The sequence below is a fragment of the Pongo pygmaeus genome, chromosome 17 (genome assembly GCF_028885625.2).
Source record: "Pongo pygmaeus isolate AG05252 chromosome 17, NHGRI_mPonPyg2-v2.0_pri, whole genome shotgun sequence".
NCBI lineage: Eukaryota > Metazoa > Chordata > Mammalia > Primates > Hominidae > Pongo > Pongo pygmaeus.
Genome location: NC_072390.2, coordinates 37663489 through 37691058, shown reverse-complemented (window position 1 = coordinate 37691058; position 27570 = coordinate 37663489). Strand labels below are relative to the sequence as shown.

The 27570-nt window shown below is 45.9% G+C and overlaps 1 protein-coding gene across 13 annotated transcripts in view; it reads left to right on the top strand.

Moving 5' to 3' along the window:
* Positions 1–27570, top strand: part of TMEM241 (transmembrane protein 241) — a 204390-nt gene that overhangs the window by 132353 nt on the left and 44467 nt on the right. For 4 of the 13 annotated variants that reach the window (XM_054461028.2, XM_054461033.2, XM_054461030.2 and 1 more), the window contains 2 exons: positions 3198–3262; positions 14908–16951. In XM_054461028.2, the coding sequence (XP_054317003.2) occupies positions 3198–3262; positions 14908–14968 (126 nt within the window). In that variant the 3' untranslated portion in view covers positions 14969–16951. The other 9 variants (XM_063653489.1, XM_063653486.1, XM_063653483.1 and 6 more) reach the window with 4 other exon arrangements.

The following is a 27570-nucleotide window of genomic DNA, read 5'->3' as shown; positions in this document are numbered from 1 at the left end:
CAGGTTCTTTCCATCCTTTGTTGAATGTGACTGAGCCAGGCTCTGTGGCACTGACCTTGGTCCTGGGATGGCTTCCAAGTCTTCGACCTTAAGAGTTCAACAGTGTAACTTATTGTATATTGATATATTAATTTTATGTGTAATAAAATTTGCTTTGCTTAAAAAAAAAAGAGTTCACAATGCAGAGAGGGGAGATAGGCTTGCAAACAGATCACTGATTAATAGGACAGTAGTGGGGCATCAGGCAGGTAGAAACCACATGCTGGGGAGAGAACACATCATCCTTTCGGAGGAGTCTTGCCTGTACCGAATAGATTAAAAATGGGCCCGTCCAACCCCACAGTTGTCCCACGGTGCAAACAACTTCAGTCTACATTCTCTACAGAAATAAGATAAAGGGTCTCAGGCAGCAGCACACTTGTTCCTTGGGTGATAAAACTTTTGAGAATTTTGAATTTTGGAAAGGTGGCTCAGGAGAAGGCAGGAGACTATACAAACATTTCCAGGAAGTGGCAGATGGCGAAGGCACTGGAGTGGCTGCTAAACCAACCTTCTTTTCAAGTAAGGGCTGGTTTAAAATTTTTAAGATGTGTTTTTTTTGGCAAAAGGTACATTTCAGAGGAATGAGCAGACCAGCTGTCTATCTCACGGCAGACAGGGTTCCTCCTAAGCTAAAGAGGCTCACGGAGGAGCAGAGGCACAAATCCCAGGCTGTGGGTGTGGTGGGGGACAGGGCAGTTGTCCCTTTTTACCAGCTGGACTGAAAGTCACCTGAGTTAGGCAGTCAGAGAACAAGGAGAGAAGCCGATCAAAGAAGGCCTTGAACAGCTGGTAAAAACAGGCAAGGATGATAAAGACAATGGTGAGGACATAGAAAAGACAAGTTGGGTCCTTTATAAATCAAGTGAAGTGTTCCATTATGCGGAGCTGCCAGCACAGCCAACATCCATCAGTGGGACGGAGCCTTTCTCAGCAAGTCCAAGAAATACATCTCCATTGGCACCGTCCCAGGCCATGTCTAAGAAGTTGCAAAAGGAAAGAATGACTAACAACATAGTTAACTTCAGTCAAGACTAATGAAGGGGGTGGGGGGAATGAAGAGAAACATAACAAAAAAGGAAGGTAATCAAACAGATACAAACAATGTAAAATATTTCTTCAAACAGCTAAATATTAATGAATTGGGAGACCTAGATGAAATACATTTTGGAGAAAAGTGAAAACGGAAAATATGCAACAATGAGAAAGAGAAGACTTGATTAGGCTAATAGCTGTTAAAGATCACCCCCAGCTAGGAGATCTAGGTCCAGGGGCCTTCAAGTCAGGGGTAACTTTCAGAGTCAAGATCATCTATAACTGTTGCAGGATAATAAGCAGAGAAGCTGATGAACTCACTTATGTGGTTAGTACAACATTGTTTCCAAGACCAGACAATTGCATTGAGAGGTAATAACATTTTAGTCCACTTCATTTATGACCATAGATGCAGACGTCCTAAATTAAATGTTAAAAAAAAAAAAAAAAAAAAAAAAAGAAGGGCCAGGCACGGTGGCTCACGCCTATAATTTCAGCACTTTGGGAGGCCAAGGCGGGTGGGATTGCTTGAGCCCAGGAGTTCAAGACCAGCCTGGGCAACAAAGTGAGATGTTGTCTCTACAAACAAATATTAAAAATTAGCTGGGTGTGGCAGTGTATGACTATAGGCCCAGCTACTCAGTGGGCTGTGCTGGGAGGAGTGCTTGAGTCCTGGGAGGTCGAGCCTACAGTGAGCTGAGATCGCGCCACTGCACTCCAGCCTGGGCAACAGAGCGAGACCCTGTCTCAAAAAAAAGAAAAAGGGAAAAGAAAAGCGGGACATTCATCATGCGCATCAGCTCAAAAGTTGTCATTCAATATGATCTTTAAGAAAAAGCCACCACTAGTCTCCACTTAGAGAAATCTCTTTCCCTATCCTTTGTATTCTTGTAGTTGGCTCTCTGGCTGGGCTTCTACTTCTTTATTGCCCCTGAGGACAATACCCAGGTCTTTTTTTGCAGTCAAAGTTTTTGCTACAAATCAATAAAGCAAGGCAGAAAGTGATACCAAATGACTTAACTACAAAGAAAAGTTCCAAAATCTCACCACGTTTATATCCCATCATGAGAGTTCTGGATTTGTAGTTCCAGACTTCTTTCTGAGATGGTAAATGAGTGACGATGAGGTTCATAAACATACTCCTTCCTTCTGCTTGTCTGTCTGCTGCCTTGCTCCCAGCTTGGAGACCCAAAGAGGCCTCCAAGACAGCACATGAAGTCCCCCTGAGGGAGATGGTAGCTGAACCTCTCCCAATGCGGCCTACATCCCACCTCTCACTGCAAGAAAGCGGTTTCTTAAGCTTACCTTCCCCGTGGAAGCTGTTTTGACCTGCAGGATGCAGGAGACTGGAAGCCAGAAACATCTTTCCTTAAGCAGACATTCCAAGTGTGGACAGAGCTGGGCCACTGGTTCACACACACTCTTGGTGCTGAGGGGTTCGAGGCACTTCTGGGATCTGAGTCCTGTGGCTGCCATTCCTGAGACACTTTTCTGGAATTTCCAGCCTTGAGAGATGTGGAGGTAACCTCTTCCCTCTCCTCTGGCTTCTAGATATTTGCAAATAATTAATGATTTAATTACTCCTTTCCCTAGGATGCGCCTGGTTTCTTAGAACGTGTGTCATGGATCAGAAAGATGGGAGCATTAGGAGAGGATGGAGAGATGGTGCATTGGACAAAGGCTGGGTGACAGATAAGTTTTTATCTGGAGGATCCGAGAACAGGTTAATGAGCACATCTGACCTTGGAGACGAGTTCTGCACTGCTGAGACAAAATGGAAATGAGTTTTCTTAATATACCCCTTCCCTGGAGAGAGATGAGGGCGGCCTTGGCTGTGCGCCTCCCTTTTGAAGAATTTGGAAGTTAAATGCTTCTTTGAACATTCTCACCTCCAAAACAGACTAAGACTTAGCCTTTTCTACACCAAATGCTTGGCTCAGAGGCGCCGCTAAGTACAGGGGGCTGACTAGGAAGCGTCTGGGGGAAAAGGACATGGGAAGTGGAAAGAAGTGCCTGATGGCAGGCATCCGAACTCAAATGAACTAAGCTTGTGAAAAAAATGACAGTAGAGGTTTCCAGAGCCCTGCTGGTGTGATGACCTTTTGTTGAAATTATTTCTACAGATAATCACAGCTGGCTTATCAATATTGCTGTTTGATGCGATCCTGACCAGTGCAGCCACGGGATGGTAAGTCTTTTGCATAGAGAGATAAAGTGCCGATTAGTTACTGAGTTTCATCAGGATACTAAATTTTGCTCTCAAATGTTGCAGAAAGGGAGTGTGCGTTGGCTGTATATCTCCATCCAAATGCAAATCTCATATTAGCGAAGCTTTCTTTAAAAAAAAAAAAAACTTTTATCGACCTGTAAATACAAATTCGGAAGAGTGCATATATCATAAATATACTACTTGATGGATTTGTACAAACCAACCATTCTGTATACCATAACCAGCATCCAGAGCAAGAAACAAACAGAACATCACCCTCACTCCTCCACCCCAGGGCAGCCCCTGCTGGTCAACCGCTATGTGTATATATATATGTATGTATATGCATAATATGTATAATATAATATGTATAATAATATGTAATGTTTAGTAAACCACTATACACACACACACACACACACACACACACACACACACACACACACACACAATCAGCCCTTTGCATGAACGGGTTCCAGATCCTCAGATTCAACCAACTGTGGGTCAACAATGTAGTTTAGGCCTGCAATGGTTGCATCTGTACTGAACATGTACAGACTTTTTTTCTTGTTATTATTTCCTAAACAGTACAGTATAACAACTATTTACATAGCATTTACATTGTATTTGATATTACAAGTAATCTAGAGATGATTTAAAATATACAGGAGGATGTGCATGGGTTGTAGGCAAACACTACACCATTTTATATAAGAGACTTGACAACCCGTGGACGTCCTGGAACAGATCCCCTTTAGGTACTGAGGGGCAACTGTATACACACACACACACACACACACACACACACACACACACACACAGAGAGAGAGAGAGAGAGAAAACACGTGCTATGTTTGGGTGTCTTTCCATTTCTTTGATTTTTCCATTAACTTTCTCTCAGATAAGCTCCAAATGATCCTGTTTAGAATGCACTACCCATTTGCATAAAGACAGCATGCCTCACTAAGCTGTCTGAGCAGAGACCAGAAGGAAGTGAGGGAGTGAGCCATGGGGATGCTGGGGGACAGCGGTGCCAAGGGGTGGGGAGGAAGCAAGAAGACCAGGGGCTCTTGCCATGATCTAGGTGCAAGATGATGACGGCTGAGAACCGGCTGATAGCAGTGGAGGTGGGGAGATGTGGTAGGATACCTGAGGCACTAGGATTTGAGAGAGGGGAGTCTAGGATGACTTCTAGGTTTGGGGTCCGAGCAACTGAAAGAATGAGGTTGCCTTTACTGAGATGGAGAATGTTGTGTGAAGAGCAGAGTTTGGCAAGGTGGTGGTGGAGGCGTATCGGGCATTGGTTTGAATATATGAAGGCTGAGGTGGCTGTTGGACCACAGAGTGGAATACAGGAATAGGTCGTTCGCCAAATCAGCCTGCAGATCCGGGGAGGAGAGAGCCTTTCTGTGTCTTGGCCACGGCGCACATGTGTCTCCTCAGGGCTTCTGGGCCTGTGACTTCGGCCCGGATGCCTTCCTCCCTGCTTTCAGTTGGCCACTACTGCTCATCCCCCAGGACTTCAAATCGAGGTGACCTCAGAGAGGCTTCCCTGGCCACATCCTGTGCAAGCCCTGCTAGCTTTTTCCTGTCGCCTTACTAATTTCCTCCCTGACGGTTCTGACTGTTGTGACCAGATTCATTCCTTTCTGCCCATTAGGGTCTGCCTCCCTCCCAGAAGCAGTGCACAGGACCCTGGGGGTATGCAGGAGACAGTTGGGTGTGGGGTGGTGTTCAGCAGGGCAGACCGGGACAGGCAGGCTCTTCAGAAGGATGGCCGAGCAGGGCAGGTGGGGACAGGTGGGTTCTTCAGAAGGATGGCTGAGGCAGGGGCATGGCTGTGGGGAGACACACTGGGGACTCAGAGTCCCAGGAGGTAGGTATGGCCGTTGTGATGGTAGCTTCAGGACGCACCTCCTGGAAAAGGCCACACTGCCCCGTAGCCCTCAGAGCCGGTGACTCACAAGGGAGGTTTGGGCCATGAGTAACACAGGGATGCACAGAGAAAGTACTACTGTCAGAGAGGACCCAGCTGTGACCAGCGCCCCGGGCTCACCCTCCGCTCAGGCCTCAGAGCTCTCCATCTGAGAAAGGAAACAGGCCTTCTGAACTTATTAGGACCATGTGCCTCTCGTTCAAGGGCCAGTTAGTTATGACCACATGAGGACAAGAATGAAGCGATCGGGTGGGTTTCACCCCTGAACTCTCTACATAAGACCTGCCTATTGGAGAGTTAAGAATTTTATCTATTCTGATTACTAGTATTCAAACCAATAGGTGACCGTTACCAAGGGTTTGGATTGTGGTCTGCAGGGAAGGCGAAGGTGAGGGAGGAAGTAATGGAGAGTTTAAACGGTTAAAACAGCTCATTGCTGATGAATAGGCATGCTTTAATTTGGGGAATATATGTGTATGTATTTTTAAGCAATAGAGTAATGCATGCTATTTATAAGACATTTAAAACAATACAGAAATATATCAAGTAAAAAGCGAAAGTCGCTCACGCTTCACTCCCTCAAACTCCTCTTGCCAGACGTCACTACGGTTCGATTGAAGGGTGAGAACAGTGCTGCATTTGGCCAGGCATTTGTAACCCAACGGAGGTGGACTCTGTTCACTGTAGGAGGTGTTAGATCTGGGGGCCTAGCCACAACAGTGTTTCTGAAATGAAACCACACCAAGCAGCCCTCACACACATCACACATAAATAGTCTATTCCTTGGGCTGGTGACAAAGTTTTGTTTCCTTCCCTGTCACCAGGGGCAGCCTGGCCTCAATCCTGGATGCTGCACATTATGTAGAAAAATTCACATTTGTTGTTGCTGCTCACTGGTCCTCTGTCCTTTGTTTTAAAAAGGAAAAGAAGCCTAGGACCACTTTAAGATCATGCTTGTTTCCATTCTAGTTCCTATATATTACTTGGCAGATTTTTCCCCCCCACGGAATAGCACTATAAAATTGAAGTGCAGGCAAATTTTGGAATAGGTTTTTACATTTCTTTACCAGTATTATCAGGAAAGAAAAAGCATAGTATTGCTTAGCTTTGTTCAAATAATGCCTGACTCTAGAAAATAAGTATTTTAGCTGGGCGCAGTAGCTCACGCCTGTAATCCTAGCACTTTGGGAGGCCGAGGCAGGTGGATCACCTGAGGTTGGGAGTTCGAGACCAGCCTGACCACCATGGAGAAACCCTGTCTCTACTAAAAATACAAAATTAGCCAGGCATGGTGGCGCATGCCTGTAATCCCAGCTACTTGGGAGGCTGAGGCAGGAGAATCGCTTGAACCTGGGAGCCGGAGGTTGCGGTGAGCCGAGATCACGCCATTGCACTCCAGCCTGGGAAACAAGAGCAAAGCTCCATCTCAAAAAAAAAAATAATGAGAAGAAAGTAAGTATTTTTTTTCCATGCCTGCAATCACAGTAGTCCTAATAGCTGATCTTTCCCCTTCCTTCTTTTTTTTTGCATTTGTTTGCAAGTTGGACCTGCTGAGTTGTCACTTGCTTAAGTCAAGGACCACCATGCTGGCTGGTGGGAGTCAGCACTGGTACCCAGGTGTGCCCAGGACAGCCTCCCATCTCCCAGGTGGCCTTGGATGCTGACATAGCCACAGAAACAACAGTGTTATTTTTGAACATCGGTAGGAGATTCATATGGGATAAATGTGAGGGGCAGGACCAGTGGTCCTGTGGAATACCGTGATGGGGAGTCTAAGAGGTGACCGTGCATCTTGTGTGGCCTTGGGCTGGAAGGGGTTCCTTCAATAAACAGACATTCACCAAGTGCCTCAGATGTGCCAGGAACCATTCTTGGATAAAAGTCAAAAATCACTGCCTCTGCGGTGCCTATAGATGCTCATTGCCCTGCCTGAGGGCAGGTCCATATCTAAATCATCCTAGATGGACAGAAATGAATGGTTTTGCTCACTGCACTCAGAAAATGGGATTTCCAACCTTTCTCAGGAGCGCCAGTGGGGGCATTTCCTGCCCCAAGAGGACAAATGGAAGGAAAAATTAGGAAATGTTCCTACACCTTCCTCTTCCTCCTCCTGCTATGTCTTCTTCTTCTTTTTAATAATAATAACTAACCATTTATTGGGCAACTACTGTGCCTCAGACATTTCTTACATTAATATTATCTCATTTATTTTTACAACACTCTTCCAAGTCATCCATATTTTAAAGATGAAGAAGCTGAGGTCCAGAGATACTTATTTTCCCAAGATTTTATAGCTACTAGGCAGTTGGACCAGGTTTCAAACCCAGGTCTGTGTGTACAAAGCCCTGTAACCTGCTAGAACTGAATTGAAAAACACCAAGGATGTACAGCAGTGTAGATAATATACAGGTGGAAGCTCATGAGGGAGCTGTAAGGGAAAATGGCTTAAATGTTCCTCGTCCCACCACTGTGATCCTCCATAAAGAGTATGTAGATGATTTGACGGCAGATGAAACAAACAGAGCGTCACCCAGCACAAGACAGTCCTAATTCCTGTTCAGGGACTGACCTGCAAACTAAGAATGTCCAGTAGACATTTTTAGGGAGGAAAATCTCATTGTCATAGGTTTTTTATACCATAGCTATAATTCCATAATATCAATCAGTTAAACCTCTTTATTGAGTGACTACTGTATGCACAGTATGTGGAAACCGTTAAGAAATATAAGATATCCAACACTTAAGGGGTTATCAAAGGAAGGGCAAATCAGAAAGCTAATTCATTGGATGGATCAGATAGTAACTGTGTTAATGCCCAGTGAATAAGAAGACTGAAGGAGGGAGAGAGGCCAGGAGTGTTTGGAAGGTGCCCCTGGAGCTGGTGTGAACTGGGCCTTATGCAGAGGAAGCGGCTTAGCTGGGCTGAGAGTTGGGGGATGGAAGAGGACTGGGCCCCTCTCACCTAGGAAGACAGGGCAGCCAGAGGAGACTCAGTGATTTGTAACCAGAAATGGGGCTCTGAAGCAGGGAGCTAATCTTTCTCCCCACTCTTCCTCTGCACCTGTCCTTCTGGGGAGGGGTGACACAAATGGTAGGCAGGTTGACATCCCCAAATCCAGCTGCGCAGAGAAGAAACCTTTATATCCTGAGATATGTATATGTGTACATGCGTCTCTCTCTCCCTCTCTCTCTTTCTATATATAAAGAGAATATATGTATTTTATATATATGTTATATATAATTGATAGATATATGTCATTTATATATAATTCTTGTTTTATATATGATATATGTTATTATATAACAAGAATTATATATATTTTATTATATTAATTACATTTTATTATATGAATTATATATAATTATATATAATTATATGTTATATAAATATATATATAAATTCTTGAGACTTTTCCCCAAATTTCTTAACTTTCCTTAACTTTCATAGTGTTTGTCTAAATTCTTTAATTTTTTTTTTTTTTTTTTTTTTGAGACGGAGTCTCACGCTGTCACCCAGGCTGGAGTGCAGTGGCGTGATCTCGGCTCACTGCAAGCTCTGCCTCCTGGGTTCACGCCATTCTCCTGCCTCAGCCTCCCAAGTAGCTGGGACCACAGGTGCCCGCCACCGCGCCTGGCTAATTTTTTGTAATTTATTTTTTTAGTAGAGACGGGGTTTCACTGTGTTAGCCAGGATGGTATTTTTTTTATTTTTTAAACACAGGGCCTCTCTATGTTGCCCAGGCTGATCTCAAACTCCTGGCCTCAAGCAATCCTCCAGCCTCAGCCTCCCAAAGTGCTGAGATTACAGGAGGGAGCCACCACTCCCAGACTAGCCTAAATTCTTTTTTTTTTTTTTTTTTCTGGAGATAGAGTTTTGCTCTGTCGCCCAGACTGAAGTGCAGTGGTGCAATCTCAGCTCACTGCAGCCTCCATCTCCCTGAGTTCAAGCAATTCTCATGCCTCAACTTCCCAAATGGCTGGGATTACAGGCCCATGCCACCATGCCCGACTAATTTTTGTATTTTTAGGAGAGACCAGGTTTTGCCATGTTGGCCAGGCTGGTCTGTAACTCCTAGCCTCAAGTGATCCGCCCGCCTCAGCCTCCCAAAGTGCTGGGATTACAGGCATGAGCCACTGCGCCCAGCCCCTAAATTCTTGACAATATCTTTCTCTCTTACAAGTAAGCCTGCATTGACCACATTTTGTACAGAATTTCAAAATGAGCCAAAGAAACCCAGGTATTGAACTGAACGTGAGAGCTAAGAGTAAGACAGCTCTCCAGTGTGAGGAAATGCTGAGTCGGAATAGTAAGGAAGCAGGCGTCTGTAAGAGGCTGTCTCTGGGCTGTTTCACATCCTGTGAACTTTATGGTATGCCCTGAGAAAAACGGAAAGAAAGGCTGTGTGTTCCCAAATCAAGGAAACAGAATGTGTGATTATTGCAAAAGGAACCTTGACTTTGGAATTTCCTGATTTTTGAGGACTCCTGAGGTTAAAGATGGTGTGTTTTCAGCCTGAAGGAATTTTCCAACCACAAAGTGAACCACCAGAAGAGTAGACTGTGCTTCAGCTCTGTGTCTTGCACAGAGCTGGTCTGCCTTGTCCATATACTAGGCGTGTTCAAGCGTGGCTGGGTGACCAGCTCTCGAGCCCAGGCAGGGGCGGCGGCTGATCCCTGTGGCATGGGACTTTAAACTGATCAGAAGTCACAAAGGGCAGAGGCTGCAGGCCTATTTTGTTTGGACCTATTGTGTGTGCTGGTATAGTTACTATTTCTTGTCATTTGCTTTTCAAATTTTAAGTTAGTCATCATCATTTTGAAATCGGGTGATTTCCTCATACAAATCCGGATTTCCAGATTCTTTTGAAAATGTGGAGCAGCTGTTAATGTTGGGCCTGCATTTGCACACAGCAGCAGTTGCTGGAATGAATAGAGGCTGCCTCCTCACATTGGCGTGTTCTCTCCAATCCACCATGGCCTCCACCACCCTGGCTGGCTGAGACTGGAGGACCCTGCTCCAGCCGGTAGCCTTGCATACATATATTTGTATATTCATGCATTCCACCAAAGGGCTGGGCTGGGCTCTGAGGCTACAGAAGGAAGCAAGGCACATTTCCTGACTCCAGGGAGATCACCATGTAGGGGATAAGTGTTCAAATATATATGTCATTATCCTCCTCCTTGGATGGACAACAGCTTAGCTACACAAAGTAGGCCATCTGAAGTAGGGCTTCTCACCCAAAGCACTATTAATATTTGGGACTGATAATTCCTTGTTTTGAGGGGTTGCTCTGTGCCTTGTAGGATGTCTAGCAGCAAACCTGAACCCCACTCGCTAGATGCCAGTAGCACCCCCTCAGTTGTAACAACAAAAAACGTCCCCGACATTGCCAAAAGTCCCACCCCAGTTGAGAATCACTGGTCTAAAGTTCATGGGGGCTAGTGGAGAAAATGCCATTTGAAATTTCAGCAAGATCCTAAGGAACTTGCTCATCAAATGAGAGCTTTGGATCAGCTCAAGTGTCAGGTCCTCAGCTGCTCCTCCCATCCCCTCTGTGTCTGTGTCTGGCTCCGTAGGCACTTGCTGCACTGAGTGACAGGTGGCTGGCGCCATCTCTCCCACCAGGCTGTGAGCAGCTCTAGGAGAAAGGGTGTCTTTCATTCACCTTTGCATCTGTAGGTAGGCCTAGTGTTGAATACTTGCTGAATCAACACTGAGTGGCCAGCCTTCAAAATATTGTATCCAAGAACAATTATAAACCAAAGTACCCAATGTTTTTAAAGTCTTTAATTAAAAACAACTTCTCTCATCCAGCCAATTATTATAAAAACAATCTATTTCAAGCCCAGTAATTTAAATAGCCAGATTTCTATTTAATTGTTCATTTTTAATTAACAGTTTTATAGTAATATTAATTCCCTCTATTTCAAAATTCAGCAAAGGAGATTTGAAGCATACAAAAGAGAAAGATACTGACCTGAGAGCAGTATCCTTGTCTAGTGGAATTAATTATGGTGCCTCCTCTCCTCTCCCATTTTATAGACGGGGAGAGTCACCCTTCTCTTTGGAATAGTTTAAGTACAAGGAAAGAAAAGAATAACAAAAATGCAACTTCTTTGTTCTAAGGATTCCATGATCACATTTTTCCCTTTGCACATCATTCACTGAACTTGCCATTGATCGCTGTTTATCAGCCATGAGGATCACTTGAACTTGAGCCTAGCACAAACCTCACCAACACTGAGGGTCTTTAGAAAATGATCGTATATAATCTTTGAGTAAAGATTTCTTATCCCTTTAATTTTAAGGAACTTCACGGAGGCTGCCCAAACCTATGTATAGAAAGAATGAATTTAGGGGCAAAGAAAACATCCCCCATCACACTCCAAAATGCCTTCAGGATCCCAGTGTCTGAAATTTATGAGTTCTCCATTTGAATTAAAAATTTGAAACTTCCTCTTTAAAATTCTATGTAAGAAGGGCCTTCTCAATAAGGTTTCTTATTACCTCTCAAATTTTATCATAATTTAATAGATTATGAACTCACTCGGCAGGGCCCCAAGGAATGGAGCATGGGGCAGACACATTGTGGTGAGGAAGAGAGAAAAAGGAAAAAACAGTTTAGGACCAAACTATTTTTAGACCAAATAGTTTGGGGCTTCTCCCATCTATATAGATGGGAGAAAGGGGATGAAATATTAACAGTTTTAACTATTCATTCAATTGGTATTTATTGAGTGTTGCATTAGGCGCAGGGCCTGCAGCCAGGTAAAGGATGCAGCCTCCATCCTCTGTCTACTGGCTCAACAGGAATTAATTGAATAGCCACAATAATAAATGTAAAATTTAGATGGAGTCTTCGGTCCCTCATAGGAGAAAGGGAAGGGCTGGAGAAGTGCTGAAAATAAACCTCTGGAAGAGAAGCTAGTGATGGATATTTCTGGCCATGTGTGCCCTGCAATCTGAGTTTATGCCTTGGTTACATGAAGTTTGTTCAGTTCAGGAATGATGGGGATTACAAGATTTGCAAACAGTTCAGTCAAGCTCTGACTTAAATAGTTGTAATGCTATTAAGATTCCTGGACCCATGTCAGCCTTTCCTGCTGTTTAGAAAACAACATCAAAGCTCACCTCCCTGGCTCTCCTAACAGTAAACTGAACCAAGGTTTGTTTTCATTTATAGTATTTACTAAGCTGCTTTGGTGTTTCATAAAGTAGTTCAGGCAAAGGGACAGAATGCAATGTTATTATACTCCAGCATTGTTCTAAGGCTATAGGAGTAAAAATGGCAAGGGGCCAGCTGCTACCCTGGCTTTCTCCCTGGTGATTAAGGAGGATTAGTGGAAAGTGTATAAAATGTCCGAGCCCCTGGTTACATTTGCAGAAATAAAACTCTCCCAAACCCAAAGCTCCGTGCAGCCCTTGCATCCGGTCGCGGTGACTCTGCATTGCCCGGGAACTTGGCAGGGTGGCATACATGCTCTTGAAGGGCTACAAGGGGAACGGCAATCACTTAAAAGGAAAAGCCAGGTCTTTGGAGGTGAGCCTGTGTGCAAAAAGAACGCCTCCCCTTCACAGTCATGTCTTTTCCAAAGAGGATAGGTGATGGAACCCCTCAGCATCTGGGGTCCTGAGCTGGACAATGGACAAGCAGCCTCCCAGCTTCACAAAGGGGCCTCATTCCCAAATAGGGTCGTTGGGAACTTGGGTCACAATTTCTCACAGAGACAGTGCTGACAATGATGATTACAGATCTGGGGAGGTCCACAGATAGTAATTTGGTTTATAACATGGACATTCGTTCCAGCTACATTCTTGTAGTTAAATAGGATCGATCAACTTAGTTTCACTGTTATAGTTTTATTTCTGTAGGAAAGAGGAAAGTACATCCCAACTTGGAGTAAGGTACTAGGCATCGATCTCCCTCGGCTCCCTCTCCTCCATCCCCATTGTGAACCAAGTGGGGGACATCCTGTAAGCTCCCCAACCTGACTGACCAGTGTCTCCTGATGCCTTCCCCCAGAGGCCTTTAATCACCAGAGAGAGGAGATCACAGTGTTTGGGGGATTCTCCCGGTCTCTAAGCTGAGGAAGGAGTACATTTGTTCTCTCTTGCTCTGGAGAGCAGCTTTGGCCTCGCGGGCGAGGTTGTAAGAAATTACTGCTGTAGAGTTAGTGTGATGAAGGGCTGCCTGGGTCAGCGGGGGGAAGGAACATGTCTCAGTCAGTCCCCGCCAACCCCAGTGGCTTCCACAAGTGAGATGCCCATGGAGACCCATGTGAATCCAGTGACCAGAGCCACTCATCCATGGGGCAGGCTTGCCTTGCTCAACAGGACGTGCCCCTCACTAGACATCTTCAGGCAGAAGTTGGGTGGCCCACCGGGAGGACCACTGAGGAGGGGATTGCTACTCTCAGAGGGCAGTCGGCTGGAAAATAATAATAATCCTGTTTTAGTGATTGTCCATCATAGGCTAAACACAGGGGTGGGTTGCTGCTGATATATTATTTCTAAGCCTCATAGAGGCTGTTAGATGCGATCATCTCCTGTGGTACAGATGGAGAGACTAAGGCTGAAAACGTACGCAAGATCACCTGACTAACAAATGCCTGTGCCAGAGCTTGAATTGGCCTGATTCTAAAACATATTGTTTTTATATTCTCACTCATAGTCAATTCATTCCTATGCTAAAGTGGAAAATGGTGTGAGTTACCTGTATGTCAGGGTCACCCACCAAAGGAACATTTTTCACAGGGTATATAGCGTGAACAGCCTATGTGTGTGTCATACACTCAGCACCCCAAACATTCAAGATACAAAGACGCCATGGCCTGGGTGTGTGTTGCAAGTGAGCGTATGAAGGACTGGGGTGTTGGATAGGCAGATGAGAGAGGAAGGGAAGGAAAGGGTCTGACCAAAAGGGCTGTTGGCACCTCTGAAAAAGGGGCTCTCCCCATCACAGACCTACCGCCATAGTCCCTTGGTGATGGCCCAGCACAGGCCCCAGAAAACTAACGGGATTCAGATAGTCACCAGACTGTCTACGGTGAGGTTCAAAATAGAAAGTGGAGAGGACTTTGGCTGTATTACATTTGAGGCATGTTAAAATATTCAGCTCTTCTTCCCTCACTCTCTCCAGTTCTCCCACTGCTTTTTCATTTTCAGATCACTGGCCATGTTTCTTTCTGTGCTGGTGGGAAAATTATGATTCCCCACTTGTATTTTCACCTTTAAATGTTCTGTAGTTTAAATGAAATGAAAACTGAGATTGTCACCTTAATTTTAAGAGTATGGATACCTGTGTGATTTCCTGTCCATCAGCCCAATTTGCCAACAGCACCAGAGACCTCTATGGGATCGCTCCTGCCAGAAGTCTGTGTTTCTGCCAGAGGGCACTAACCCAGTGCATCACCCTCACCTGGTCAGGATGTGTGGGACACTTCACCTCCTTCCCCAAGGGAAGGTATCGAGCCCGCCTGCCAGCCTTCTCACCTCCCATGTGTACCCGAGGTCTGCCCCGAGGGATAGGAGCGATCCTGCGCTTGATCTGGAAGCATGGCAGTTCGAGCTGGTGATGAGTCACAGTTGCAGAATGAGGGGAAGCACCCCTTGCCCTGTGTATGTGGGCGCCAGGCAGCTCAGGGGTCCCAGGGGAGTGGAGAGCTGACCTTCTGCTGTTGTTTGCAGCCTCCTGCTCGGTGCACTTGGAGAGGCCTTGCTGGTTTTCTCAGAGCGGAAGAGCTCCTGAACAAGACAGTCAAGAGAAGGAGACTCACAGGCTGCTGTGGGAGAACATCGCCCCTAGTCTCATAGCTCCCTGTTGAATGTGTCAGAAAGAGGAACGCAAGGACAGTGATGCCAGGTGGGCAGTGCCATCACCCTCACACAAGTGAATGTGGTGGTGGCTGATGAGGCCGAGGCCCTGGTGCTTCAAGGAGCACCCTTTCTGGGGGTCTGCAGGTCGCTGCAGAGGAGCGGTCTGTTACATCTTCCCATTTGGAGAACCTCTGTCAACCGTGCTGTAGCTGGTTCTGCAGAAACAGGAAGTACAGGATTTCACGGGCTGGCTCCACTCCCCTCGACTGAGCTTCACACTTCTGGATGCCACATGCTTTCTCCCAAACACTGCTTTCAGTGCGAGGTAGTGGCCTAAGGGGTTTGGTTGTCATTTTTTATTTTTCATTTTTAAAATTTTAAAATTTTTATTTATTATTATTTTTTAGAGACAAGGCCTCACTCTATCGCCTAGGCTGAAGTGCAGTGGCGCGATCACAGCTCATTACAGCCTTGACCTCCTAGGCTCAGGCCATCCTCCTGCCTCAGCATCCAGAGTAGCTGGTGTGCACCACCACACCCGTCTCATTTTTTCTATTTTTATTGTTTTAGAGATGGGGATCTCACTGTGTTGCCCAGGCTGGTCTCAAACTCCTGGGCTCAAGCAATCCTCCCACCTTGGCCTCAAAGTATTGAGATTACAGGCATGAGCCACTGCACCCGGCCTTTCTCATTGTTATTTTTAAATTGACAGACGTAACGGTGCGCATTTATCATGCACAACACAATGCTTTGGGAATGGTTAAATCTAGCTAACAAATGCATTACCTCACATGGTTATCATTTTTGTGGTGAGGCTTGGTTGTCTGTTTTGTTTCATTCGTGTTTTTACATCCTTGGAGTCTCCTCTGGGTCCGTCCTTTCTTTGCTGTCGTGCTGGCTTGCCTAAGGCCCACCCCCACCTGTGTACGAGCATTTTAAACTCTGGAGTGAGTGACAGCCTTTTCGTGGTTGATATTACTATTTATTTCCTGCCTCTAAACTTCTCGTGGTCGTTATAAACTTGTCAGGATGTGTGTTACGTTGAATTCTGCATGTCGTTTTTTTGCCCACCATTAGGTTAAACTGGTACTAACTTATCACCAGAGGAAACAGGGTTATGAGCACTGACAGATGTCTTCCCTGGGCCAAAAAAAAAAAAAGTATATGTATACACACACACTATACATTTATATTTATATTTCTTAAAGCTTTTAATCCCTTTCATTCCCTGATATCTCAGAGATTTCAAATCATTGAACACTGAAGTATATTTTTCAGGCCAGATGAAAAATTGTATTAAAACCCTATTCCTGGTCAGGCGCAGTGGCTCACACCTATAATCCCAGCACTTTGGGAGGCCGAGGTAAGCAGATCACCTGAGGTGGGGAGTTCAAGACCAACCTGGCCAACATGGTGAAACCCTGTCTCTACTAAAAATACAAAAAAATTAGCCTGATGTGGTGGTGTGTGCCTGTAGTCCCAGCTACTTAGGAGGCTGAGGTAGGAGAATTGCTTGAACCTGGGAGGCGGAGGTTGCAGTGAGCCAAAATTACGCCACTGCACTCCAGCCTGGGCAACAGAGTGGGACTGTCTCAAAAACAACTCAACAACAATAACAACAAAAACCCTATTCCTTGCCTTTGTAGGAGTCAAAATAAATGAACTTCTTTTTTCTTTTTTTTATTATTATACTTTAAGTTCTGGGGTACATGTGCAGAATGTGCAGGTTTGTTACATAGGTATACACATGCCGTGGTGGTTTGCTGCACCCATCAACCTGTCACCTACATTAGGTATTTCCCCTAATGTTATCCCTCCCCTGGCCCTCCACCCCCCGACAGGCCCCGGTGTGTGATGTTCCCCTCCCTATGTCCATGTGTTCTCATTGTTCCAAAATAAATGAATTTACACAAAATGGTCACTTGTTTCTGAACCCACCAAGAAGGTTTAAGAAAATAATGACTAACTGTAAATATTTCTGTTCCTAATAGATGTTTCAAATACCTTACCACTCTGCCAGGTATCAGAGAGTTTGGGCCATTCAAGGTGACCCATGAGTCCTCCGCAAGCAGGGAGCCAGGCCCTGCAGTGTTGAATACCCATGTCATTGATGGAGACCCCCTGCCCCTGACGTCCGGGAAATATGCCTTGTCCATACTCAGCCCCGTGGAGAATACAGTCAGCTCAGTCGGTGGCTGTTGTTGCTTTTGCATGTGTTCCCCACTTGCTGAGAAAAGAAAGAGAAAAAGAAACAAATAGCAATGGATTCATGTATTTGGAACTTGAGTACCTTAAGTTCATGTTCTCGTCTTTTCCTGGTCTCTGCTTTTCATGTAAGGTGAAAATGCTAAGAGTGACCTTAACACATACGGCTTTCAACTCACTTCTGTTGTTGTTGTTTTGTCTTGTTGTTTATTTCCATGAAAAATATTTATATATTTTTTTCTAACCTCCAGCTGATTAAACAGGTACCTTACACTTATTAATTTGGAGGAAAAATAATAGTAGCTGCCTGACATACCCTCTCACTTTGAAGGGTCTCTCTCTTTTTTTTTAATTTAAAAATTTTTAATTTTTAGTTCTGGGGTACATGTGCAGATTCGTTACATAGGTAAATGTGTGCCATCGTGGTTTGCTGCACCTAGCAACCCATCACCTAGGTATTGAGTCCAGCATGCATTAGCTATTTTTCCTAATATTCTCCCTCCCTCCCCACCCCCCGACAGGCCCCGGTATATGTTGTTCCCCTCCCTGTGTCCATGTTCAACTTACTTTTGTTCTTCATCTAGGATGTCAAACTTTCTAGAGACTGAGGGTCAAATAGAAAATCTGGGTTTAGAATTGTCCTTATTCTCTTGCTCCCGTAAAACTCTATACAACGGAGACCAGTTCTTTTCCACTTGCAGAAAGTGGCATCTGTCTAAGTGTCATTTTATACCTGTCTTTCCAAGTGCCGTTTAAGCAAATGGAGGTTCTGATGACTGCAAAGAGCCATGCAGTTTAAACCCAGTCCTCTTTCCAGCAGAACTGGCCCCAAAAGCTTTGGCTGAGAAGTTTTAGATCCTTTTTCAAATGGTTCTCTAGCAAGCCTGTATTTGTTTTTGTTTGGTTGTTTGAATCACCTTTCAGAGTCCTGTTTGTTTGTTTTTTGTTTGTTTGTTTTGTTTCATTTGCTTGAGATAGGGGTTCACTGTGTTACCCAGGCTTGAGTGCAGTGGTGCAGTCACAGCTCACTGCAGCCTCAACCTCCCAGGCTCAAGTAGTCCTCCCACCCCAGCCTCTCAAGTAGCTGGGACTACAGGCACGTGCCACTACACCCAGCTAATTTTTCATTCGTTGTAGAGATGGGGTCTCACTGTGTTGCCCCCTGCCCATTGTTCTTAAAATCTCAGATCTTTTCTTACATTGACACCAGCAAGAGGCAGAGGATAAGGTGTTTTGTCAGTATGCTATCAGTTTCCTTCAGTTTCTATTGGTTCTTGGGCCTTTTTATTCAAGCTTTAACCACCATCTTCTATGCCCAAGTTCACATGTTCAGCGCTGAATGAAGGTGAGCCCAAAGACCTGAACAGTGGAGTGGCCCCCTCACTGTAGCCCCAAGCTCTCATTTTCTGCTCAGGGAGTCTCCAGGTAACCCCACATTCTCCCTTTACCCTTGGGTCCTGTTTGGTGCCTGATGACCTTAATCCTTGCTGGACCCCAGTCAGAGCCTTGGGATTTTGGGTTTCTTAATTTGTATAAATAAAGAATGTGCTTTCTATTAGGAGAGGCAAGGTTGTGTACAATGGTATATTATTACTAATCTGCTGTGGATATAAAGAAAAATAAGGGCCAGGCACGGTGGCTCAAGCCTATAATCCCAGCACTTTAGGAGGCTGAGGTGGGAGGATTGATTGAACCCAGGAGTTTGAGACCAGTCTGGGCAACACAGTGAACCTCCATCGCTACAAAAATAAAAAATAAAAATTAGCCAGGCATGGTGGCACACGCCTGTAAGTCCCAGCTACTCAGGAGGCTGAGGCAGGAGGATTGCTTGAGCTCAGGGGTCAAGGCTGCAATGAGCCATGACTGTGCCACTGCACTCCAGCCTGGGCAATAGAGCCAAACTCTGTCTCTAAAAATAATAATAAAAGAAAAATAAATTGTTTATTTTCTTTCCTTTGCCTTTCTTTCTGTTCTCTTCAATACCGGCAGGGGAGTACTACAGATAATATTGGTGTTAACCCTGGGGAGGGAGTTCTTGTAGCTTTAACCCAGATCCAGACTCCTCTTTCTGCCCACATCCAGACCACTGAGCTTGAAACAGAGAAGGGCCCACCCAGTGCGTCTAGCCCTGTGCTGTCCAGTGTGGATGCCCCTGGCCACCTATGGCTTCAGAGCACTGAAGTGTGGTTGGGCCAAATTCAGATGGGCTGTAAGTATAAGAACACACTGGTTTCAAAGACTTAATATTTTTTAAAAAGAATGTAAAATATCACATCATTTTTCTATTGATTACATGTTGAAATAATATTTGTTATATATTGGGCTAAATAAAATATACTATCAAAATTACTTTCTCCTGTTTCCCTTTGCCTTTTGTAATGTGGCTGCTAGAAAATTTTAGTTTATACATGTGGCTCCCATGATATGTCTGTTGGTCATGGCTGATTTATATTCATTCATTCATTCATTTATTTTTGAGATGGAGTTTTGCTCTTGTCACCCAGGCTGGAGTGCAATAGCGCGATCTCAGCTCACTGCAACCTCTGCCTCCCAGGTTCAAGCGATTCTCCTGCCTCTGCCTCCCAAGTAGCTGGGATTACAGGCATGCACCACCACACCCGGCGACTTTTGTATTTTTTTTTTTTAGTAGAGATGGGGTTTCACAACGTTGGTCAGGCTGGTCCCGAACTCCCGACCTCGAGTGATCCACCGACCTCGGCCTCCCAAAGTGCTGGGATTATAGGCGTGAGCCACCGCGCCTGGCCTTATTGCTGATTTAGAGCAGTTCATCTACACTGGGCCCAGGGAAGTGGCAAAAGAAGGGGGTGTTGGTGGTGGTTGCTGGGGTTACTGACCCAATAATAATATTTAAGATTATAGTTACTGATGCCTATTTCATGCCAAGCACTGTGCTAGGTACTCTCCAGGCTCCCTGTCATTGATTCTTCCCAATGGTAGTGCAGGGGACATTCCCTTCATTTTACCAAGGAGATCAGAAAGACTCAGTAACTTTTCCAGGCCCACCCAGCTGGGACTCGAATCCAGGTTGTTCAAAGCCCATGCTTTCAACCTTCATGCTAGAGAGTTCTGTTGAGAAGGAGAAATGAGGTCCCCGTGTCTCACAGGGGTTGTCAGTTCTCCAAGAAGTGCTGAGGTGTGGATTCCTCACATCTCTGAGGTGATTTGTGACTCTCTTCCTGAAGGCCATGCTCCTTCCCTTTGCCACCGGGCAGGGTCTGTGGCCTGCCCTGCAGCTGCCTTCCCAGAGTGTCCCAGTTTCTTTCCCCGGCCTCCTCCCTTGGTTCTGTCTGAGACTCTTCGTGAATGGGGTTGGAGCAACCAGGAGCACTGGGGAAATGGCACTGCTTTCACCCGAACTATCATTCTGTGTGTTTCCAGAACACGCAGCCACTATTTGTTGGTTCTCAAGCTTGGTTGCAGGCAATGGCATGTTCAGATAGCTGAGGAGCTCGAAGGTTGAAGGAAAAGCCACAGCTTCCGGACCCTGAGAGACAGTGTGAGGAGAGGACACCATTCTTTTCACTGGGTCTGCACGCCCAAAAAAGGGAGTACAGTCACAGATCGGGGTGAAAGCACAAGCAGGTAATACCGTAAGCAGTTGGTCATACTTGGAACATGACATCTCTGTTGAGAAGTTGCCTTGGACAAAGTATTGAAATAGGATATGGAATTGGCTGGAAGTTCAAGTGGCTGGGACTCATTTGAGGTTACTTAATGGTCCTTTGATCCTTGTTCTGGGGAAAGCCAGTCAAAGGGGTGAGATTTTTGGGCTTCTCCTGGCCCCACCCAATGTCCCTGGCTTCAGGCTGTGTCCCTGAGCCCAGCCCAGAGAGAGGCAGTGGTGGCTTGTCTCCAAAGATGCCCCACCTCCATCCCAGTGGTATTCATGCTGCTATACAGTTCTGCTCCTTTCTCTTGGGTCTGGGCTGTCTCTGCGACCTACCTGTAGCCAATAAGGTGTGATGGAAATGGTGCTATGACTCCCAAGGCCAGGTCAAAGCAGCCTTGCAGCGTCTGCCTTGGTCTTCTGACAGCCTTAGGAGCCCTGAGCTGTTGTGCAGGAGAGGCCAGGCATGGGTGCTCCAGGAGACAGGCCCCACTGAGCCCAGCCTTGCAGCCATCTTGCCAAACCACTCAACTCATGAAGGAGGCTATCCAGGTCCTCCAGACCAGCCTGTCAGCCGAGTGCCATCAGGTGACCTCAGTCAGTGCCACATGGGGCAGAAGAATCACCCTGCCCAGCAGTCCCTGAATGAATTCCTGCCACAAAAACATGAGATATGGTAAAATCATTTTAAGCCACCAAGTTTTGGGACAGCATGCTATGCAACAATAAAAAATAGAGCTGAGGCCCACTGTCCTGCCCTTTCTGCAAGATGCTAGCATAAGTGGGCTGTCCTCTGAGACCCTTGAACTCTGATCTTCTCGGGCAGATCCAGTCTGGGCTCTCTGAGCCCCTCCCCTGTCTAGACTCTTATTCTAGGAGCACTGTTCTCCACTGCAGCTGACCTCAGCCCAGACGCTGTCCTCGGAGGAAGATCCCACAGACGGTCCATGACTTGTTCAGACCGCATTGCAGGGCAAGACCTGCAGCCCTTAGCCATTGGGTCAAAGTACGTCATTCATTCATCAAAAGATATTGAGACCTATTGAGTGCCAGGCTCTGTTTTAGGATCTGAGGATATAACCACAAATGAGATGAGCCCTCCTGGAACTTACTTTCTAGTGGCAGAGACAGGCAACAAACATGGGAATAGAATTTCAAAATGACAGGTGTGGTGGCTCACGCCTGTAATCCCAGATCTTTCAGAGGCCGAGGCAGGTGGATCACCTGAGGTCAGGAGTTCGAGACCAGCCTGGCCAATGTGTTGAAACTCTGTTTCTACTAAAAAATACAAAAAAAAAAAAAGAAAAAATTAGCAAAGTGTGGTGGCGGGCACCTGTAATCCCAGCTACTTGAGAGGCTGAGGCAGCAGAATCGCTTGAACCCAAGAGGTGGAGGTTGCAGTGAGTCAAGGATGCGCCATTGCACTCCAGCCTGGGCAACAGTGAGACTCCATCTCAAAAAAAAAAAGAATTTAAAAGTGAGTTAAATGCTTTTAAGGTAATAAGGCAGAAAAGGGAGACAAAGATGATTCTCCTGAGGAGCTGATGGAAGGTGAGGAATTTCTCTTCCAAAATACGCAGAATCATACACACCCACTTAGCATATAGTCTGGGGGTAGGTATTTGTTCTCCCTGAAGTCTGAGGACCTCTCTGGGCTGTAGATTTCAGGTGAAGGATGACTGAGTGAGATACGCTTTAGGGGACACACGGGCAAAGTCCAGGAGCCCCACAGGCAGACGCCACCCCCTTCCCCGCTGCTGGTTCTGGGAGGCCAGGGCAATCAGGCCCCCATCGGCCCTGGGCAGGCACTTGCTGGCTGGCTCTGGGATGCTCTAAGTCTGGCACAGGAGAGAAGATAGGCAGATTTGAAACAGACCCCATGGTTAATTTCAGGGGCATGAAACGTGTGGGAGGTGCTGAGGAAGTGCCAGGAGGGAAGATGCACTCTCCAGCCGTGTGGCCTGTCACCGGGCTGGCTGGGGCCTCTCATGCTTCATCCACGCGGCATCTCACTTCATACTCTCCAGGGGCCTCTGATGGAGGACATGTATCTTTCATGCGCGTCCGTGTGAAGAGACCACCAAACAGGCTTTGTGTGAGCAATAAAGCTGTTTATTTCACCTGGGTGCAGGCGGGCTGAGTCCGAAAAGAGAGTCAGCGAAGGGAGACAGGGGTGGGGCCGTTTTATTTGATTTGGGTAGGTAAAGGAAAAAGGGGGGTTGTTCTCTGGCAGGCAGGAGTGGGGGGTCACAAGGTGCTCAGTAGGGGAGCTTTTGAGCCAGGATGAGCCAGGAGAAGGAATTTCACAAGATAATGTCATCAGTTAAGGCAGGAACAGGCCATTTTCATTTCTTTTGTGGTGGAATGTCATCAGTTAAGGCAGGAACCGGCCATCTGGATGTGTACATGCAGGTCACAGGGGATATGATGGCTTAGCTTGGACTCAGAGGCCTGACATTCCTGTCTTATATTAATAAGAAAAATAAAATGAAATAGTGGTAAAGTGTTAGGACGGTGAAAATTTTTGGGGGTGGTATGGAGAGATGATGGGTGATGTTTCTCAGGGCTGCTTCGAGCAGGATTAGGGGCAGCGTGGGAACCTAGAGTGGGAGAGATAAATCTGAAGGAAGATTTTGTGGTAAAGGGTGATGTTGTGGGGTTGTTAGAAGAAACATTTGTCATTTAGAATTATTGGTGATGGCCTGGATACGGTTTTGTATGAATTGAAAAACTAAACGGAATAAGAGAAGGAGAAAAACAGGTATTAAAGGTTTTAGAATTAGGAGGACCTAGGACATTTAATTAGAGAGTGCCTAAGGAGATTCAGCATAGTCCTGCCAGCAAAAATTATTTATTTACTTTAAGAGTTAACAGTGGCAGTTTGGGGATAGCACCAGGAGATATCAGCTGTGATGTCTTGGAGAAACAGTATAAATCGGCAGTGTAAACAAGAGCAGGGCATGTATGAGTAGTTGAGAACAGTGAATAGGAGTATGACTAGACAGAAAATAGTAGGGATGACAAGTTTTTTGGGGCACAGTCTAAATTGGTCTGGTGTCTGGGATGAGACTGGGGCCTAATAAAAAGGAGCGTCCATACAGGAGCTTAAATGGGCTGTACCTTGTAGCATTCCGAGGACAGGCCTGAATTCTGAGAAGGGAAAGTGGTAAAAGTATTGTCTAGTCCTTTTTAAGTTGGTGGCTGAGCTTGGTGAGGTGTGTTTTTAAAAGACCATTAGTCCGTTCTACCTTTCCTGAAGACTGAGGACTGTAAGGGATATAAAGGTTTCACTGAATACCAAGAGCCTGAAAAAATGCTTGGCTGATTTGACTAATAAAGGCCGGTCTGCTATCAGACTGTATAGAGGTGGGAAGGCCAAACCGAGGAATTATGTCTGACAGAAGGGAAGAAATGACCGTGGTGGCCTTCTTAGACCCTGTGGGAAAGGCCTCTACCTATCCAGTGAAAGTGTCTACCTAGACCAAGAGGTATTTTAGCTTCCTGACTCGGGGCATGTTGAGTAAAGCTAATTTGCCAGTCCTGGGCAGGGGCAAATCCCTGAGCTTGATGTGTAGAGAAGGGAGGGGGCTTGAATAATCCTTGAGGAGTAGTAGAATAGCAGATGGAACACTGAGAAGTTATTTCCTTGAGGATAGATTTCCATGATGGAAAGGAAATGAGAGGTTCTGAGAGGTGGGCTAGTGGCTTGTACTATAGCATAGCCTGCCTTTGCTGGTGTGTGGCGATTAGGCCTGGTGGAACTGCCATCAATAAACCAAGTGTGATCAGGGTGAGAAACAGGGAAGAAGGAAATGTGGGGAAATGGGGTGAATGTCAGGTGGATCAGAGAGATGCAGTCATGAGGGTCAGGTGTGGTATCAGGAATAATGTGGGAGGCTGGATTGAAGTCCGGGCCAGGAACAATGGTAATTGTGGGAGACTCAACAAAGAGTGAGTACAGCTGAAGGAGCAGGGGAGCAGAAAGTATATGCGTCAGGTGTGAGGAAGAAAATAGATTTTGGAAATTATGAGAGCTGTAGAGAGTGAGTTGAGCATAGTTTGTGATTTTAAGGGCCTCTAAGAGTATTAGGGCGGCAGCAGCTGCTGCACGGAGACATGATGGCCAGCCTAAAACAGTAAAGTCAAGTTGTTTGGACAAAAAGGCTACAGGACGCGATCCCGGTCCTTGTGTAAGAATTCTGACTGCACAGCCCTGCACTTCAGCTGTGTGTAATGAAAAGGGTTGGGATGAGTCAGGGAGAAGTAGGGTGGGGGCAGTCTCTAAAGCTGTCTTCAAGGAATGGAAAGAGGAGTGGGGAAAGGATTTAGGATCTATGGGGTCAGCTAGGTTTCCTTTTGTGAGTTTATATAATGGTTTTGTTAGGATGGCAAAACCAGGTATCCAAAGGTGAAAGTATCCAACCATGCCCAGGAAGGAAAGGAGTTGTTGTTTTGTAAGGGCTTGAGGTTTGGGAGATTAGTCGGACATGATCAGCAGGGAGAGCACGTGTGTTTTTATGAGAATTATGCTGAGATAGGTAACAGATAAGGAAGAAATTTGGGCTTGACTGAAGTAATGGGGGCTGTCTGTGAAGCTTTGCGGCAGTACAGCCCAGGTAATTTGCTGAGCCTGATGGGTGTCAGGGTCAGTCCAAGTGAAAGCGAAGAGAGGCTGGGATGAAGGGTGCAAAGGAATAGTAAAGAAAGCATGTTTGAGATCCAGAACAGAATAATGGGTTGTGGATGTAGGTATTGAGGATAGGAGAGTATATGGGTTTGGCACCGTGGGGTGGATAGGCAACACAATTTGATTGATAAGACATAGATCCTGAACTAACTTGTAAGTCTTGTCTGGTTTTAGGACAGGTAAAATGGGGGAATTGTAAGGAGAGTTTATAGGCTTTAAAAGGCCATGCTGTAGCAGGCGAGTGATAACAGGCTTTAATCCTTTCAAAGTATGCTGTGGGATGGGATATTGGCACTGAGCTGGGTAAGGGTGATTAGGTTTTAATGAGATGGTAAGGGGTGCATGATCGGTCACCAAGGAGGGAGTAGAGGTATCTTATACTTGTGGGTTAAGGTGGGGGGATACAAGAGGAGGACGCAAAGGAAGCTTTGGATTGGGAAGAAGGGCGGCAATGAGATGCAGCTGTAGTCCAGGAATAGTCAGGGAAGCAGATAATTTAAAGTGTCTCGGCCTAATAAGGGAACTGGGCAGGTGGGGATAACTAAAAGGAGTGCTTAAAAGAGTATTGTCTAAGTTGGCACCAGAGTTGGGGAGTTTTAAGAGGTTTAGAAGCCTGGCTGTCAATACCTACAACAGTTATGGAGGCAAGGGAAACAGGCCCTTGAAAAGAAGGTAACATGGAGTAGGTAGCCTCTGTATGGATTAAGAAGGGGACGGACTTACCCTCCACTGTGAGAGTTACCTAAAGCTCAGCGTCCGTGATGGTCTATGGGGCTTTCGAGGCGATCGGGCAGCGTCAGTCTTCAGCCGCTAAGCCGAGAAGATCTGGGAAGCAGTCAGAGAGCCTTGGGCCAGAGTTCCAGGGGCTCTGGGAGTGGCTGCCAGGTGAGTTGAACAGTCCGATTTCCATCCGATTTCCAGTGGGGTCCTGCACAGATGGGACACGGCTAAGGAGGAATCCTGGGCTGCGGGCATTCCTTGGCCTGGTGGCCAGATTTCTGGCACTTGTAGCAAGCTCCTGGGGGAGGCGGTTCTGGAGGAATGCCTGGCCACTGCGGTTTAGGTGTTTGGAAGTTCTTGTGTGCTGGAGATGTGGCTGGGGTTTGTCTCACAGTGGAGGCGAGGAATTGCAACTCAGAAATATGTTGCTGCTTGGCTGCCTCTACTCTATTATTGTACACCTTGAAGGCGAGGTTAATTAAGTCCTGTTGTGGGGTTTGAGGGCCGGAATTTAATTTTTGGAGTTTTATTTAATGTTGGGAGCAGATTGGGTAATAAAATGTATATTGAGAATAAGACGGCCTTTTGATCTTTTAGGGTCTAGGGCTGTAAAGCGTCTCAGGGTTGCTGCCAAACAAGCCATGAACTGGGCTGGGTTTTTATATTTGATGAAAAAGAGCCTAAACGCTATCTGATTTGGGATAAAGAAAAAGGAGCATTAACCTTGACTATGCCTTTAGCTCCAGCCACCTTTTTAAGAGGAAATTGCTGGGCGGGTGGGGGAGGGCTAGTCACTGAATGAAACTGTAAGCCGGACTGGGTGTGAGGAGGGGAGCTGATAAAAGGATTATAGGGTGGAGAAGCGGAGGCTGAGGAAGAATTGGGACTTAGCTCGGCCTGGCGAAGAGGGGAGAGGTCAGATAGGTCTGTACAAAAGGAAGATTAGAAAGACTTGGCAACGTCTGGGGTTGGGACTGAGGGGACAGGTGGAAGGGAAAGAAGGAAGATTTGGGACGAGTTGCATTGGGAACAGAGACTAGGGAAGGCCTGATGTGTAAAAGAAAACCTGGACGTCAGGCACCTCAGACCATTTGCCATTTTATGACAAGAATTATTTAGATCTTGTAGGATGGAAAAATTGAAAGTGCCGTTTTCTGGCTATTTGGAACTACTGTCGAGTTTGTATCGGGGTCAAGCAGCATTTCAGAAGAAAATGCTGCTTAGATTTTAGGTCAGGCGAGAGTTGAAGAGGTTTTAAATTCTTAAGAACACAGGCTAAGGGAGAAGAAGGAGG